General features: G+C 45.4%; 2 protein-coding genes across 2 annotated transcripts in view; both read left to right on the top strand.

Annotated features, from left to right (window-relative positions):
- The window catches only part of GRAMD1C (GRAM domain containing 1C), a 57438-nt gene extending 48070 nt beyond the window's left edge, over positions 1 to 9368 (top strand). Inside the window, 8 exon segments of the mRNA XM_086770783.1 lie at positions 360 to 478; positions 1629 to 1771; positions 3461 to 3564; positions 4282 to 4461; positions 5982 to 6039; positions 6568 to 6678; positions 7502 to 7607; positions 9143 to 9368. Of these exon segments, the coding sequence (XP_086626909.1) occupies positions 360 to 478; positions 1629 to 1771; positions 3461 to 3564; positions 4282 to 4461; positions 5982 to 6039; positions 6568 to 6678; positions 7502 to 7607; positions 9143 to 9220 (899 nt within the window). The 3' untranslated portion in view covers positions 9221 to 9368.
- Positions 9369 to 10620: 1252 nt separating this feature from the next.
- ZDHHC23 (zDHHC palmitoyltransferase 23) lies at positions 10621 to 13828 on the top strand. Its single transcript, XM_086770664.1, has 4 exons — positions 10621 to 10727; positions 11044 to 11748; positions 12505 to 12672; positions 13523 to 13828. The coding sequence occupies exons 1-4, from the start codon at positions 10621 to 10623 to the stop codon at positions 13788 to 13790; spliced, it is 1248 nt and encodes a 415-aa protein (XP_086626790.1). The 3' UTR covers positions 13791 to 13828.
- Positions 13829 to 15362: the final 1534 nt, after the last annotated feature.

Raw genomic sequence — 15362 nt, 5'->3', positions numbered from 1 at the left:
AAAAAGGGTAATATTTATTCAGTGTCAGCTTGGAAGGCAAAGTGGCAAAAGCTTTTGATAATGCTAAGTGAGTCTATTCTACTTTTAGCAGATGGAAAATGACATATTTTCATTTAATTGCTTATGCTTCTCCCCACCCTCAATTCTCTTTCAGTAGACTCAGATTCTGCTACTTAGTGCCTCACCTTTGTTCATCAGAGAACTACAATTTTCCCTTTTCCTGCAAAAACCACAACCATTTGGAATAAGTTTTCTGTCTCTCTCCCCACCACTGTTCTTAAACTGTTAAAACATATTATCTCTGCACTTTCATATCTTAGGTAGTCTGCATGTGAGATTTTGTGTAATTTCTCATCTAGATGCTGTAGCAACCCCTTGGAACAGAGATCCCAGTGGCAATCAGTTGAGGACTTTGACGTACACTGTAACAATTAACAATCCACTTTGTGGGAAGTTTACAACTGCAACTGAAAAGCAGGTACTGTGTGCATGTGTGTGTCTGGTGCCCTTTAAAGCAAGGAAGAGGTCAACTCTATGGTCTGTTGGAGATATGATGATGGATTAGAGTTCAGTCAGCTGAACATGGACCTGCAGTTTAAAACAGAGCATCTCTAAGGGTAGCTTGTTGTCCTTCTGACCATTAGTGAGCAAATGCTGATGAAATCGGAGAGGCTTTCTACCCTTACTGATGACTGTAAACTTCTCCCACAAAGTCTGTGGGGGAAAAATGTTAACACTTCTTATGATTTGGGGAGCAAAAAGATGCAATGAATCGCTTTCAGTGTCCAGTTCTGGGCTCTCAGTGTGTGAGAGAGATGGAAAGAGTACAGCAAAGGGCCACTGAGGTAATTAAGGGACTGGAGCATCTCTTATGAGAAACAACTGAGAGCTGGCACTGTTCAGCCTGAAGAAGAGAAGGCTCAGGGGCATTTTACAATGTATGTAAGTATCTGAAAGGAGGGTGCGAAGAAAACCAAGCCAGACCTTTACAACCAAAGGCCACACCTTTCAGTGGTGCCTAGTGATAGGGCCAGGGGTGATGGACACAAAGGAAATGCAGATGGTTCCTTCTGAACATCAGAAAACACTTTTTTTTTTTTTTTTTTTTTACTGTGAGGGTGATGGAGCACTGGAACAGGTTGTCAGTAGAGGTTGTGGTGTCTCCTTCCCTGGAGAAGTGGAAAGCCATCTGGACTTGGCCCTGGGCAACCAGCTCTAGGTGGCCCTCCTTGAGCAGGGTTCTTGGACAAGGTGACCACCAGTGATGCCTTCCAATTTCAACCATTCTGTAATTCTGCTTTGGGAAAGATCTCATAGGTCAGTCTCAAAGAAGAGCTGTAGTCATGCATCAGTGGTCAGCCTTGCATCTGGTACTTGAAATGGCAGTGGGGAAGTACTGCTGCTGCCTATGTTGGTTCTAGCAGGAGGTGTCTTCTCTTTCCCCACCCCATCTATAATTGTCACTTTTAACTGTATTTTTTTTTTTTTATTGTGGTTATTCAGGCTTCTCTCTACTTTAGTTCACTTGGAGGTGGTTGATCTGGCCTAAGGAATTCAGGCCTGAATTTAAAAAAAAAAAAAAAAAATCAGGTACCATGAATATACCTTCTTATTTTCTTTTATGGTAGATCCTGCATAAGCAGAGCCAGAAAGGTCAGTCTTATCAGGTGGATGCTGAGGTACTGACCCATGATGTCCCCTACCATGATTATTTCTACACTGTGAACAGATACTGCATCAGCCGCACATCCAGTCACAAGTGTCGATTACGGTGAGCCTGGGTGTGGTGCACAGTGGGAGGGGAGAAGCCAAGGCACGGGTTGAAGATGTGTGCTTATCAAAAGATCTGCCAACAGCATAGAGAAGATCAGTTTCTCTTGAAGCTGGGGATCTCTTCTGAAAAAATAAGCTTGGTTTATCTTGTCATACGTATGCTGTATTTGGATCTAATTAATTCAGTGAGAAATTAACTCTTACGTTGACTCTGGGAGGTGCTGAACTCATCTACAAGACTGAACTGGGTTCTGACCAGCCTTGCATTTTCAAGTGCAGCTGTGTGAGTGGAATAAATTGGAGCTACTTGAGATGTTTCATTACAAAGTTTCCCAGGTATCCTTGCTAAGGGCCTGAAGAGGGGGATGGTTTCACAGGAAAGTGCAGGGAAGATGGAACATACCTACTTTTGCAGGGAAGGGTACTCAAGCAAATCAGGCTTCATTATTAGACTCTACCTAGATAGAAGAGTATTAAAAGGCACTTCCCTTTCCCCTCCCACTTATCAATTTCCATGTTCAGTGCATTTGTGTGACTTTCTGACTATGTAATCCTTGGTAGTTTTTGTGCTGTCTTTAGTAAGACTTTTTATCTCAAACTTCATCAGTACACAGGAAAGGTAAGCAAGACTGGATTTCATTCTGGCTTATCTCAGGCTATAAAAGTGCTCAAGACTCCCTTCTCCTCCCAGTAGAAAGGTCTTTTGTGGGTGACTTTTTTTTTGGTGAGTCATTATTCCTCTTTGAGGGCTATATTTGTTTTGTCTGAGATGCATGGCAACCCTCGGGTAGGAGCAAAACCAGATTTCAACGTGGTGCACAGAGCATGCGTGTATAGAACAGAAGGTGCATGGTGGTGTAACAGCTGCCTTTATTATACTGTGTTTAAAATGGCTCAAAAACTCTATTTGAAGGAGGCTGTTTTGTTAGACTAGAAACACAGTGGGCTTACATTGATTTGTTTGGTTATTTCAAAATGTTGAAAAAAATGTATTCTAGGACAGTCAGTGTTCTTGACTTAAACAGATCAAAATCATAGGCTATCCTTTTGTCCTTTATGAAAAGCTTTGGGATTCATTCAGTTGTTAGAAGCAGCCCTCTGAAGTATTCTACTCCAATTCATTTCTATTCTGGAAGCATTATTGATTAACTTGACCTGGGGAATGCAAGGCAGGAGTGTCACTTCACTTCTGCCATGCTCACAGAAAGACAGATTTTAATTTCTGTCTACTCAAAGTGGGATCTGAGCACTTGGTGCATGAGTGATGATAATGAATTTCACCTGCTGCTATTGTGGTGCCCATGCAATACATCATGTGTACACATACAGAGTGAAAAATGGGACTTTATGATCTGAAAGCCTGAAGCCTATTTTAAATGTTTATTAAAATGAGAACACTTCAGAGGAGAAATTCTCTGCTAATCTGAGTCTGAAGGAAAACACTTCAAAATGTTTCCCCTAGTTTGGACATTCAGATCTCCTGAGGCCTTAGCTAGGTGTGTTGTCTGTGCTGCTGTCTCTCTTGTCTTGCTTCAGTGTAAGTGCTGTCCAGGTGGAAACCCAAGGCAGTTCTAGTTGGTATTTCAGATTATGAACATAAGCTGGAGGCCTGCTTCTCATAAGAGATTTCTGTTATTACTGTGCTACCTAGAAGAGCACTCTTTCAGTATTGCATTCTGTTTATTAGGGTTTCTGCAGAAGTGAAGTACAAAAAACAGCCCTGGGGCCTTGTCAAGTCTGTAATCGAGAAGAACACCTGGGGAGGAATACAGGAAAACTTCAAACAACTTGGTGAGGCATTTTCTTCTTTCTGCTGGATGGCGTAAGGAGGCTGCGTTTCCTATATGTATTTTCTTGTCTGTCAAACTTGATTCCTCAAAGAATGGTTTGAAAGGAAGGCAATATGAAAGGAATCTCAAAGTCAGAAGTTCCTGTCACGAATAATATCTGCCAGTTCCAGGATGTAAAAGAAGCCTTGTAGCTTAATGCTAACAAGGAGCTCTTGTATACCTTCTTGTAATTGCTTTCAGAAGGAAACATCAGGAGCAGCAGGAAAGCTGTTACTCTCAACTGCATGTGCCTGTCTTTAGGTATTTCACTGATTGTGGGTATGAGAAGAGAAGCAGTGGCACTTGGCAGGCTCCTGGGCTATGTCTGGTAACAGCCTGGCCAGCCACAGCTACAGGCTTGCAGTCTTAACACAATTCCTAGTCTCAGTTTAACAGTGTCCTGAAGTGCTCTTCAAACTGCTGTCTAACATATCATTAAACAATTCTGCATAGGCTGAATGTACATCATATGTGAAAAGTCTACTAAATGCTACCTAGCAAATAGGACAAGTACACTGTGACCTGTACTAGTTTGTCAATTGCCTGCTTTAAGTTCGTTTACAAGAAGATGCACTTACTCCTCTCACTGCCACCCTCCATATCTCACAATTTGTCTTCAGCGCTAGGCTTTTCAGCTTTCCTTTTGAAAGGTCGGTAACCTTATTTCTTCCCACTGCAGAATCAGATCTCCTAATGGAGGAATATGCAATTAATCAGTCCATAGAAGACTCTGGAAAATTAGTTGCCCTTAGACGGAGACGACGCACTTTACACCGGAGTCTGGCAGAATCACTTCCCAAACGCTCTTCCCAGCACTCCTCTGGTGACATGGGAGTAGAGTCCCAAGGCAGCATAATAGGTAGGAATTTTTATATCAAGTGTTTTCCAAAAGGTATGTTCAAGAAAGCTTAACTCTTAAAATAGTGGAAGAGTAACACTTGCATGTATGTTACTCTCATTGTTTTTACTTAATTGGTGCGATGGCAAATGCTCTAGTGTGTTGAAGCTTGCATAAAATAGATTTGGAGCATGCATAGTCACTTTTATAATTAGTATCTTATGAAATCAGATCTAATCTCACTTTCTGTTTTAAAAAAAAAGTGAAAACCAACCAAAACCTAAAATGCTGCACTGTACCTGCATAGGATTGAAAATGAGATGGGATCAGAAATAAATTTAACCGGACTTTTGTTGCTGAAAAATTGCTTTATTTCTTCAAGTAACTGCATGCCCAAGTAATGAGTTCATTAAATTTTGTCACTCACCTCTTTGTCCTATTATCTAGTTTTGGAGGGTTTTTTTAAGTTAAGGGTTTTTTTTTTCCATCTGCTTCTGTAATTCCTGGGTCACTGAAGCATTTCTTGCAGCTCCACTGCCTCTAGGAGCCTAGATTTCACCAGTAACATATACAATATTAGCTATGTACCTACAGAGAGGAGGAACGTCTGTGCACTAATATGTACCAGAGAATAGTGTACTTCATGACACAAGCTGACTTGTAAACGGAGCAAGTGCTTTTTCCTAAAGGGGGAGAAAACACTGAGTACAGCATTGAGAGAGCATTTGGGTCACGACAGCGTGTGTAATGGACTCTTTACCTACCTCAGGTTACTTCCTAATTACTTAATTTTGCTATTGCCTTGTCAGGTGAGTGTGTCTGTCTCGGTATACATGACAGCTTTTGTGTATGTTCCTTGACCAGGGCAGAAAATACGAATGTAAGAAACGGTTTTAGGAGATTGGGGAAATTTATATGTAAAGATCAGCCTGACCACAGTGGTAGGTGATTGCTGCTCAGTTTGGAGAGGACATGCATACTTCCTGTCCCTCACTAGTGTCCAGACCCTGTTGTCTGATGACTAGCAAGTGCTCTTTCGAAAGGCTGTCATCAGGCCAGTATATAAACTGAGCTGGTAAGGATGGGACAAGTTAAAGAAGAACTTGGTTTGACACTGGTTGTTAGAAAGACTAATGTGGGCAGGAGAACAAGCAGAAGAGAGTCGCTTTCCAGCCTTGCTGCTCATGTGTGACTAGCAGCCTATGTGAGTGCGAGTAATGAATGGATTGTAGCCTGCTCAGGCTATCTGGGTTTAATGTGAATGTGCCCCAGGGCTGTGTTGTCTGCAGCATACTGGAGTGGGAGCAGCCTTGCTTCTGATGGAAGAGCCTGACTGTCCAGCTGACTTGTCTGAGATGACTGCAGAAATGCCTTGGTGAATGTTGGAGACTATTTTCTGCACCCATGTGATCTGTTATTTTTTCCATCAGAAGCTGTTGAGCTATTCTTTGTGAAATGCTGGGCACTGATACGTATCTGCAGGCATCCTTTAGGAATGTTCTTCAGTACTTTTTAACCTACTTCTCTTTCATGCTCTATAGGAAGGAAAAGGGATGCTGTAAGTAGGACCACCACCATCATTGTAGTAATGAGTGTCTTGTAAGTACTCACTTGCATTAAAATGTGGCTTGATTCAAGCTCATCTTGGTCTTTATTTGCATTTACCTGTACCTCACTTGCATGTTAACATTGCATGTAGCATGATAGATCATAACCTAATTTGAATGTGTATATATAGGAGCACTTGGGTATAGGAGGGGAATGGATTGACTTAGGAAGTGACGTATAGAATGAAAATACTGTCTTGGCAAGCTAGTCTACCTTGCAGGTTTACTTAGGTCTGATCCTCTTAAAAAAAAAAAGATTCTAGAACTTACTCATTCCTACTTTTTTAAAAGTTCCAAGAGGAGACACTGTCATTCCTATACGTTGCTATTTCACAGCTTAAAGCTAACTGCTAAGAATTGTTTGGATAGATCTTTATTTTCAGTATAGTGCTGCCCCACACCTTTTTTTTTTTTCTCCCAGAAGGATTCTCTTTTAGCTGTTTTTAGCCCAGATCTTGTTTCTGTAACATTGCAACCAAAATTGTTACAGAACTTGATTTTTGTTCTTTTCTCTCTACAGCTTGCTGCTGTTGGTCTTGCTGAATATAACACTGTTTCTCAAACTGTCAAAGATAGAGCATGCAGCTCAGTCCCTCTATCATGTCCAGCTTCAGGAAGAAAGCTCTTTGAAGTAAGTTGAATTCACAGTCTTTGCTTTCTTCCTCAGCTTATGTGAAAATCTGATCCAAAGAAATAAATTTTGAACAATGAAACTCAGTGTAAGTTTTCAAAAGCTGCTGAGGTTTGCTGCTCTTCTGTGGTCTGTGCTGATATCCAGTGACATGTCTGACTGCATCTTGCAGTAATAAATTTCTCCTTTGACAAGCTGTGTTTTGGGGGGAGTGTTAACCTTAGCTTGCATTTATCACCGTGCTGTGACTTATCTGTGAATACATAGTGCTGATCACAGAACCAAACTGCTTGCTTCATCCTGTGTGAACCAGCATGATCTCAAATGTAATGTTAAAGATCTATTTAGCTTTTTAGCCTCTTTCTGTGAGTCTCCTGCAAAATCTCCTTTACCCCTCAAACTTCTGTGTTAGATGCCTTTTGTATTCAGACACGTAGAAGAGGCTCAGATGTTGCTTCCTCTGTTGAAATACGGTATTGTCAAACAGGTTAAAAACCGTAATGTGATCTTGAGTATGGAAGTGGTGTGGTAACCTCCCGCAGTCATCATCTCAGAACTATTAGAATAACTTTCTTCATAAGAAGGATCTTGCCCTCTGAAGTGTGAGAACTTACATTGTAGACATAACGTGAGCTCATTTGTCCTTGGGGGCCATTGTCCACAAAGATCTGAGGCAGTATCTTGAAGGCAGCATGGATTGAAATTCAACTGCAGGCAGCTTTTTATGTGGCTTTTGGGAAAGGATGCTTGTGGCAGAGAGCAGTTGCTTTTAGAAAGGCAGATGCTAGTTTCATGTTTCTGATATAATCTCAATTTCTTTCAGCATATCCCCAGAAACGGTATCAAAAGAGGAGATCCCTCAATATGATAAGGAACAGGTTAAACATGTGAAGGGAGTTTTGAGAGACTCGATTGAAATGCTTGAGCAGGTAGGTCTGCCAGTCTTTCCTGGTGATATTCTTGTTTCTCAACAACTCAGGCTTTTTTCCTTATGCCATCATAGCTTTTGTTTGTTTTCTGGTGCTAACTAAAGTTTTAATGACTTGACCTGTTTGGTCCTAGGTTTGAATTTGTTACAAAAACAATGCTCATGTTTCTGAGACTTTGGGTTGGTTTTTAACTAAGATTAAATACTCATATCAGTTTTCTTAAACCTTTATTGATGATATGTGTTGATGCAGTTCTGAATCATGACAAAAGAGACTGGAGTAATTCAAAGCAGATCCTTTTTTTTAAGAAGACTCAAACAATAATATTAAGTATTTGCTCACCTCATTATGAGGTTTCTTCATTCAGGTTTATCCTGGCTTTTGCTCCCCACTACTCTTCTAGATATTGGTGAGAGCTTCACTTAGCCTTTGTATGAATGGGCCACCTAATCTCCAGTGAAAAATAACGTCTGCAGATGATGTTTCTGAGAGGCTCCACAGCTATGGAGTTAATCTGCCTTCTTGCCACTAATTTACACTTCCAGGCTCTTACAACAGCACTTTTTAATATAGTGTTTGTAAGTATGTGTCCTTCTGATCCTGGAGTCCAGGACTGGTAAACCCCCAAGCTGAAATTTCAACTCAGTATGTGAAGGACAGTAAATTCATACTTTGTTTTTTACTTATAACCGATGAATGGCCTGATTTTAATTTTTTTTAATTAAATTTTAAAATGTGACAAATTATTAGATTAGGAAAGCTGTGGGGGAGTTCACATGTACCTCCATCCATCAACAGTTTTCTCTGTGCTCTCCCACGCACTAAAGGAAGGTAGAAAAAGAAGACATTTTTGATACTCCTTGTTCAAAGGGGTCTCTGCACGCAGAATTGCTATTTATCTGTTAACCATTTTGGTCGCAGCTTGAAAAAGCTTCTGAGTGCTGGAAATTTCACTGTAGAAATTAATTTCCTGGTTTCCATGCCCTTTTTATTTTCTCTGCTTACTGCCCAAACAATTCTTAATTCTGAAGTGTTTAAACTACTTCTTGAACACACAGACTGTTAAAAAAAAAAGTGAGAGTTCAGTCACTTTTTTCATCCCAAATAACACTTTTGGCTGGAAGTCCTGACACATCTTAGTGCCTGTTACTTTGTGTTTTCTGAGGGTTGTCAGTTTTGTGCACCAAAATGTACTGGGAGGCCCAGGTATTAAAAGAAAATTCATGCTTTGCTGCCACATTCCTTAGTATTTGCTATGAACATTAACTGTGACTGAAAATGAGTGGGGTGGTTTATCTTACTGTCTGGTGGGGTGGTAAGACTTTATCATACTGGACTGTTAGTAATTATACACTGTACAGAGTATAGCTGTTAGAGCACAGTAAGGCAACTGTTTATAGAAAACAGGGAGGAGGAAATTGCAAGAAGTCTTTAAAAGAAAAGGAGGAGGGAGATGTTATTTTCCTGATACCACTCACTCATGCAGGAGACTAACTTAAGTTATGGTGGGGGGTATGATGGTTGTATCTTCACAGCTGAAGATCTCCCTTTCCATGCTCCAAAGAAGCTTTGACCACTTGAACAGGACACAGAGCGGCAAGACGGAGAGTTAATACCCACATCAGCTTTCTGTTCGAGACATTGGAAGAAGAGATACGTGTGTGTGAGGACTTGCAGGGTCAGGATTGTAACTGTCACCTTTGGACTTTTTACTATGTGGCTTAAAAAACTGCACGGAATAAAGGTTTCTGGAAGAAGTAAGCTGGGTTCCGTGTTCCCATAGCCTGGCGATCGGTCTCTCCTGCCAGCCCTGTATCCTGGGGAGTCTTGCTTACAAACAGTGCAAGCTCTGAAGTCCCATGGTGAGTGAGCGAGGGCAGTTGTACTGCTGGTTCATGGATCTGCAAATTTTGGAGGAGAGGAGAACACCCTCGGCAAAGACCTGGGCTTGTCTTCAATGAAATCACAGCTTTTTATGTCAGCTTGAAAAATGACAATCAATGAAGAGTGTTTTGGAGAGAGAGAACAGGTAGTGGTTTCACAGCCACAGGATATTTATATGCTTTTTTTAGCAATGGGGACCTTATAAAGCAAATCACTGTCTTTAGAGGAATATTTTTAAGATTAATTAACTAAACAGGAAAATGCTGGATAGCTCTTTGCTAAATCTCTCTTGCATACGGCAAGCTTTGGCAGTCTGCCTTCTGCCGTCTGTCTCTAGCTCTGCCAGAGACATTTCGGCTCTCACTAGTTCCCCTCCATGGAGGGCTGCTCTTCGTTTCTTTAGCGTGGTGCGTGCCCACGGGCGATGAAACACCTTTTCTGGCTTCGTGCTTTTCCTCAGCGGGTTGAGAGAAAGAGGACAAAACTAAAAATTGACAGCAAGGGGAACCGCACCCTCCCTGTGGGCTCAGACCGTGGTTGTAGGCTGTCTTGCGGTGGTGCAGGGTAGGTTAGGGGGTGCTTGAGTCCCAAAACGCAGGGTCCTGGGATTGCCGCTACTGCTACGCAGGGTGGGCTTAATCACCCACGGTGGCTGTTGTGCTGAGTGGGAAACTTTCCCCAGCCATGCGAACAGCCTTGTTTCGCCCCTCCGCGTAGGGGGCGGCGGGGTTGGGTCGGGGGCGTCTTCCCGGGCGCGGAGCTGCTGGCGGCGGGACCCCGCCATCCCTTCTCCTGCGGCCGCCACCTGTTGCGCTCTCCCTTTAAGCCAGGTGCTATCGCGTCACGGCCAGCCCCGCCCCTCCCGGGCAGGCATTGGGTCATTCCACCGTCAGGTGGATGGGCCCGGGGCGGGGTCCCCCTCACACCCCCGCCCCCGCACACCTCCGCTTTCGGGAGGTGCCTGGGGCGCGGGCGGCCAATGGCGGCCGAGCTCCGCCGGCGGGGGCGGGGCCGCTGTGGTGGAGGCGGTGGCGGGCGCGAGGCACCTGCGGCGGGGGGCGGGGCGGGGCGGCTGCCGCGGCGGCTGTGCCGGTTGAGGGAGGGAAGGGCGGGCGCCGGCTGGACGGCGATGGAGGAGCCCCTCTGCTGCTGCGAGTACGTGGACCGGAGGGGCGAGAGGAACCACCTGGCGGCGTGCTGCTGCGACTGCCAGGACCTGGATGAGGGCTGCGAGAGGTAACGGCTCCGCCGGGCCCCTGCCTCCCTGGGCGCTGCCAGACCCCCCCCCTCGCCAGACCCCCTCCCAGCGGCGGCCGGCGGGGGGGCTCCGGGCGTCCCCTCCCTTCGTCTCACGGGAAGCGCCGTGGCAGCCGGTGTCTCCCGCCCTGAGGGGAAGGGGGAGCCACCTGCCGCTTCCTCGGGAAACTTGAGGGGAGAGAGGGAAGGGGGCGGCCGGGGCGGCGAGGGAGGGGAAGGGCCTGGGGTGGGCGGCTGCCCGCCTGCTCCCAGGCACCCGTGCTTCCCCGCCCCCCCGCCCCTACACCCTTAACAGGTGGCTGACGTGCAAATCGCTGCCGCCGGGAGCTCTGGAGAGAATCGCCGAGACGGTGGCGGACCGGGTGCGGGTCCCGTGGCTCGCAGGGGCGGTGAAGATCAACGTCAGCCTCGTGCCGCCGCTGGTGCTGCTGCCCGTCCTCCTCCACGTTGCCGCTCTGCATTTCCTGCTGGGCCTCGTCATCTTGACGTCTCTGCCCGCCGTGGTGCTGTGGTATTATTACCTCACCCACAGGAGGAAGGAACGGACTCTCTTCTTCTTGAGCCTGGGGCTCTTCTCCTTGGGCTACATGTACTATGTGTTTCTCCAGGAGGTGGTTCCGCGGGGCCGTGTGGGATTTTCCCAAGTAGTCGCTCTCACCTGTGGGTTAGTTCTTATGCTTGCAGCCCTGTGCCGAGCCAAGAAAGACCCTGGCTACCTTCCCATCCCAGCAAGCAATGAGAAGTCATCGCACCAGGGTTTGCCCAACAAGAGTGTTAGAGGAGGGAGCTCCAACGGGCTCCATGGCGTCACCACGTCGGGAGCTGCCAGCAGCCGTGCTGTGAATGGGGAGGCCAAAGGCTATTCCAGGCTGTCAGCTGAGGAGCCGGAAGCTGTGAAAAAGGACTGGTGCACTAAATGCCAGCTGGTCAGACCGGCCCGAGCAGGGCACTGCCGGCTTTGCGGCAGGTGTGTAAGGAGACTGGACCATCACTGTGTCTGGTAGGTTTTGCACTGCTGGGGCTACATATGTCCCCTCTCTCTCTCTCTTTTCCCCCTTCTTCTTAAGTTAGCTTTTTTTTTTACTCCCTGTCAAATGGAGTTGCTTTTGTTACGTGCAACTCTTGGTAGCATTCTTTGAAACAGTAAATTTTTAAATACAAATTTCCTATTTTAAGGAACAATTAAATATAAATTTACTGCTTTAAAGAACAATTTAAACAACTTTGTAAGGGGAATGACCTGCTAGCTGATAACTTCTACAGCATACTTCAGAATTGCCTTTGGTTCTTTACTGGTTTTCATCTGGTTGTTTGGTTCTGGTTTTTTGGGGTGTGTTTTCTGTTTTGTTTTGTTTGGGGTTTTTTCAGTAGACTTGGTCTGTGGAGCACTAGCAGTCCTTCAGTTAGTTTGCATTAACACTCTCCTGGGCCAAAGGAACCCAAGGCTGACTGTGTGCATGCAGTACTGGAACCAAGGAGAAGGAGGGTATAGATCTGTCTCAGCAAAGGACACGACATTTGCTAAAAGTTTGAGGCAAATGGTCCACCACCGTTAAACCTGCTGAACTATTGACTTGTGCCTATAACCTTTCTATAAAAAGCTATAAAGCTTCTTTGAATGTGTTTCAAAGTTCTTAGCCTGTGTTGTACAGAGACAACTTGGAAATTATGTTCTCTGAGAGCTGGGGCTGGGGAGGAGGAAAGAAGCCAGTTTCTTTTCTTTTTAAGCAAAGTAATCTCTTCTTTCCTTTTGGAGGATTAACAGCTGTGTAGGGGAGCAGAACCACCAGGCATTCATCCTTGCACTCTCCTTCTTCATGCTCACCTCTGTGTATGGGATTACGTTGACCCTGCACACCGTCTGTAGGGGCCGAACTCCGTTCGTGGCATTGTTCTACTGCCCTGGGGCCTATTCTGACTACAGGTGAGGCATCTGTCTGGGAGAGAGCTGGGATGGGAACTCAGTCCTGACCAGGCAGCTTAGCTCCTTACTGTTCCTCATTCTGTGCCCCAGGCCAGTGCTATTGGCTGTCGAGCTCCACCAAAACGGCTCCCTAAAAGCCTCTGGAAAGTAGGGATGCATCACTGCTTTTGCCATCTCGGGGAGCCTGAGACTTGGAGAGAGCTCACCATTTATTTGGAGAAAAGTTGTTGAAGGAGCTGAGATTTGAAGTCTTTATTTTTTTTGTGTCCTGTATAGTGACACCCTTAAATATGTTTGCCCTTAGATGCAGGTGACAGTCTGGAATCCATGTGCTCTCTCTCCCTCCCATCCCTCATTGTTTATCTAGTACTGTCCCTCTGAGTTATCCGCTCAGAACAGACGGCGTTAATATGCCCTGTCTGGCCGGGAGGGTGGTGAGAAGCATTGGACATGAGTTCAGAGACTGGTGCTATCCCTGTTGTGCGGAGTGCACTATCACAAATGACTCTACCTTCTTCTGCACTCCATTTTGTGATCTGTCGAGTGCGAACATCGTTGTGTCCTTAAGTAAGGACCAAGTGCCGTTACAAGAGTAAGAGTAAAGAGCTAGATAGCATGATAGCAATGTGCAGGAGTAGCTCTGGTAGTGCTAAAAGCTCTCATTAAGTAAGCCCTGAAGCTTTAATTTTGAGAGAGCCTTTAAGGATTATCTGATGAAAGCAGCAGAGTGAGATCACTGTGGCAGATGTAGACAGGGATTTGAAAGAATAGTGATTACCAGGGAAAGTCACTCTAAAGCAGCTGCTCCAAAACTAAATGGCTTCCTTCCCATCTTTTTCCCTGCTGCCAGCTCTGCTCTGTCGTTCACCTGTGTGTGGTACTGTGCCATTGTAACAGCTGGCATGGGATACATCCTCCTTATCCAGCTGTTGAACATCAGCTACAACGTGACCGAGAGGGAAGCTCGGCTGGCTCTGCGGGACAACACTGGGCACAGGCTCCTGGGTGGGTTAGTGATAGACACTGGCCAGTATAACAGGGGTTTCCTATGCAACTGGGGCCATTTCTTGAGCCTAGGGTCTTCTCCTCCACAGCGCTCCGCTGAAGACATCGTGTGACACCCCTCTTTCTGCAGATGACGTTGACTGACTTTCTTTAGCAGGGGAATGGCCCCTTCCACTAGGACTCCTTCCTCCCACGCCCTTCCTTCGCAGTCGGTGTATGGGCTGCCTATCCCATCACTGACTACATCAGAGGCTTTTCCCGCCAGAATGGTTGGTTCTTCACGTGCTGTCAGCCAGCAACAGGATGCAGAAAGCAGTAAGCCATATGCACAAACCTGGAGAGAAGGAGCCTGCTGCCTTTTTCCACTGAGGGAATCTTTGTGCAGCTCAGCAGGAAGAAGAGCACAAGGTTTTGAGAACTTGAGTTTTCATTAGGTGTGAAACCTGGCGTCAAGAGGAACCTGCTGCTGGACTTCAGAGTGTGCCCTGATTCCTGCAGTGGCGATGGTTAAGGAATCCCTGGCTCATTCTGACGTGTGACATTTCAGAGATGTCAGGAGGGTGAACTTTCAATACAGAGAACAGATGGACCACAACAGAAGCCAGGCTCTTTGGCTTAAAAGAGACTGTTTAGACAGTCACTGAGCAACTCCCTCCTCTCTGGTGGTTTGTGGGGTTTTTTTTCTTTTTTTTTTTTCTTTCCAGTCTTCTCTTCCATCCAGCTGTGTACATGCTTGTATTAAGTGCCTTTGTGAGCAACATTCCTGTAGGGCTTTGTAAGATCCCTTTTCCTCTTAACCTCTAAAGCTGTTATTCCATCCCTGTCTGTCTGACAAGGTGCTGTCATCTTCAGTCTTGTCATTCTTTCTGCAAGCTGGGTCTGTGTTGGTTTGGAGGGTTGGCTCATCTCCCTCAAAGTGTTTCTGCTCTGACTATGGATTGTGATATGAGCCAGCAGGTAAGGAGGAGATGTTTTGAAGCAACACATAACAGTGTTGAGGGGAAAACAAGAGCGCTATCCAATGTTACTGTTGCTTTATTGAAACTACCTTTCTCCTTCTGTGGGATGGGAGAACAGGCAATTCTGCTAACAGCATTTTTGGTAGGTAGCATCTTGGCTGTGTTGCTAATAACATAGTGATCCTGTCTCCTCTCAACATGGTCACTGTGGAGCTGCCAGACTAGATCTGTTTTCTCAAGCCAGGAAGCTGAGAGGAGGTTGAGAGAATGTGTTGGAGCTGGCTGCTTTTAGGGTAGATGACCTGCACTGGGAGGTGAATGGATGTGTTAAACATGTTCTGGAAGAATGCCACGTGTTCCTCAGCAGCCTGCAGCCGTATTATTGCCCAGACTTGAGCTTCAGCTGAAATCTCACAAGGTTTTGATGGCGATGGTTTCTGGGTTTTGTGGGTGCATGGGTTTTTTTGGTGGGTTTTATTTTTTGTTGCTTTTTGTTTTAAACCTTCTGTGTATGTTAGTTGCCCTGCAGCAATAATATGAAAGGTCTGGTTGGAAAAGCCTGGGACCATGGCACAAGAATTACAAGTTGAAGATGCAGAAGCAGAGAGAAGAGTCTTGTCCTAGCTACTGATGTTTTTAGATGTATGTGTAGCATGCACAAATCATGCCGTACCCCTGGCTCCAGTTGTGTGGCCGGCAGTGGGGGGATGTTGGCTGTGTGATGCA

Source organism: Chlamydotis macqueenii, chromosome 1 (genome assembly GCF_036417535.1).
Source record: "Chlamydotis macqueenii isolate bChlMac1 chromosome 1, bChlMac1.mat, whole genome shotgun sequence".
Lineage (NCBI taxonomy): Eukaryota > Metazoa > Chordata > Aves > Otidiformes > Otididae > Chlamydotis > Chlamydotis macqueenii.
The sequence above is the reverse complement of the archived record's forward strand: the minus strand, read 5'-3'. Positions and strand labels throughout refer to the sequence as shown.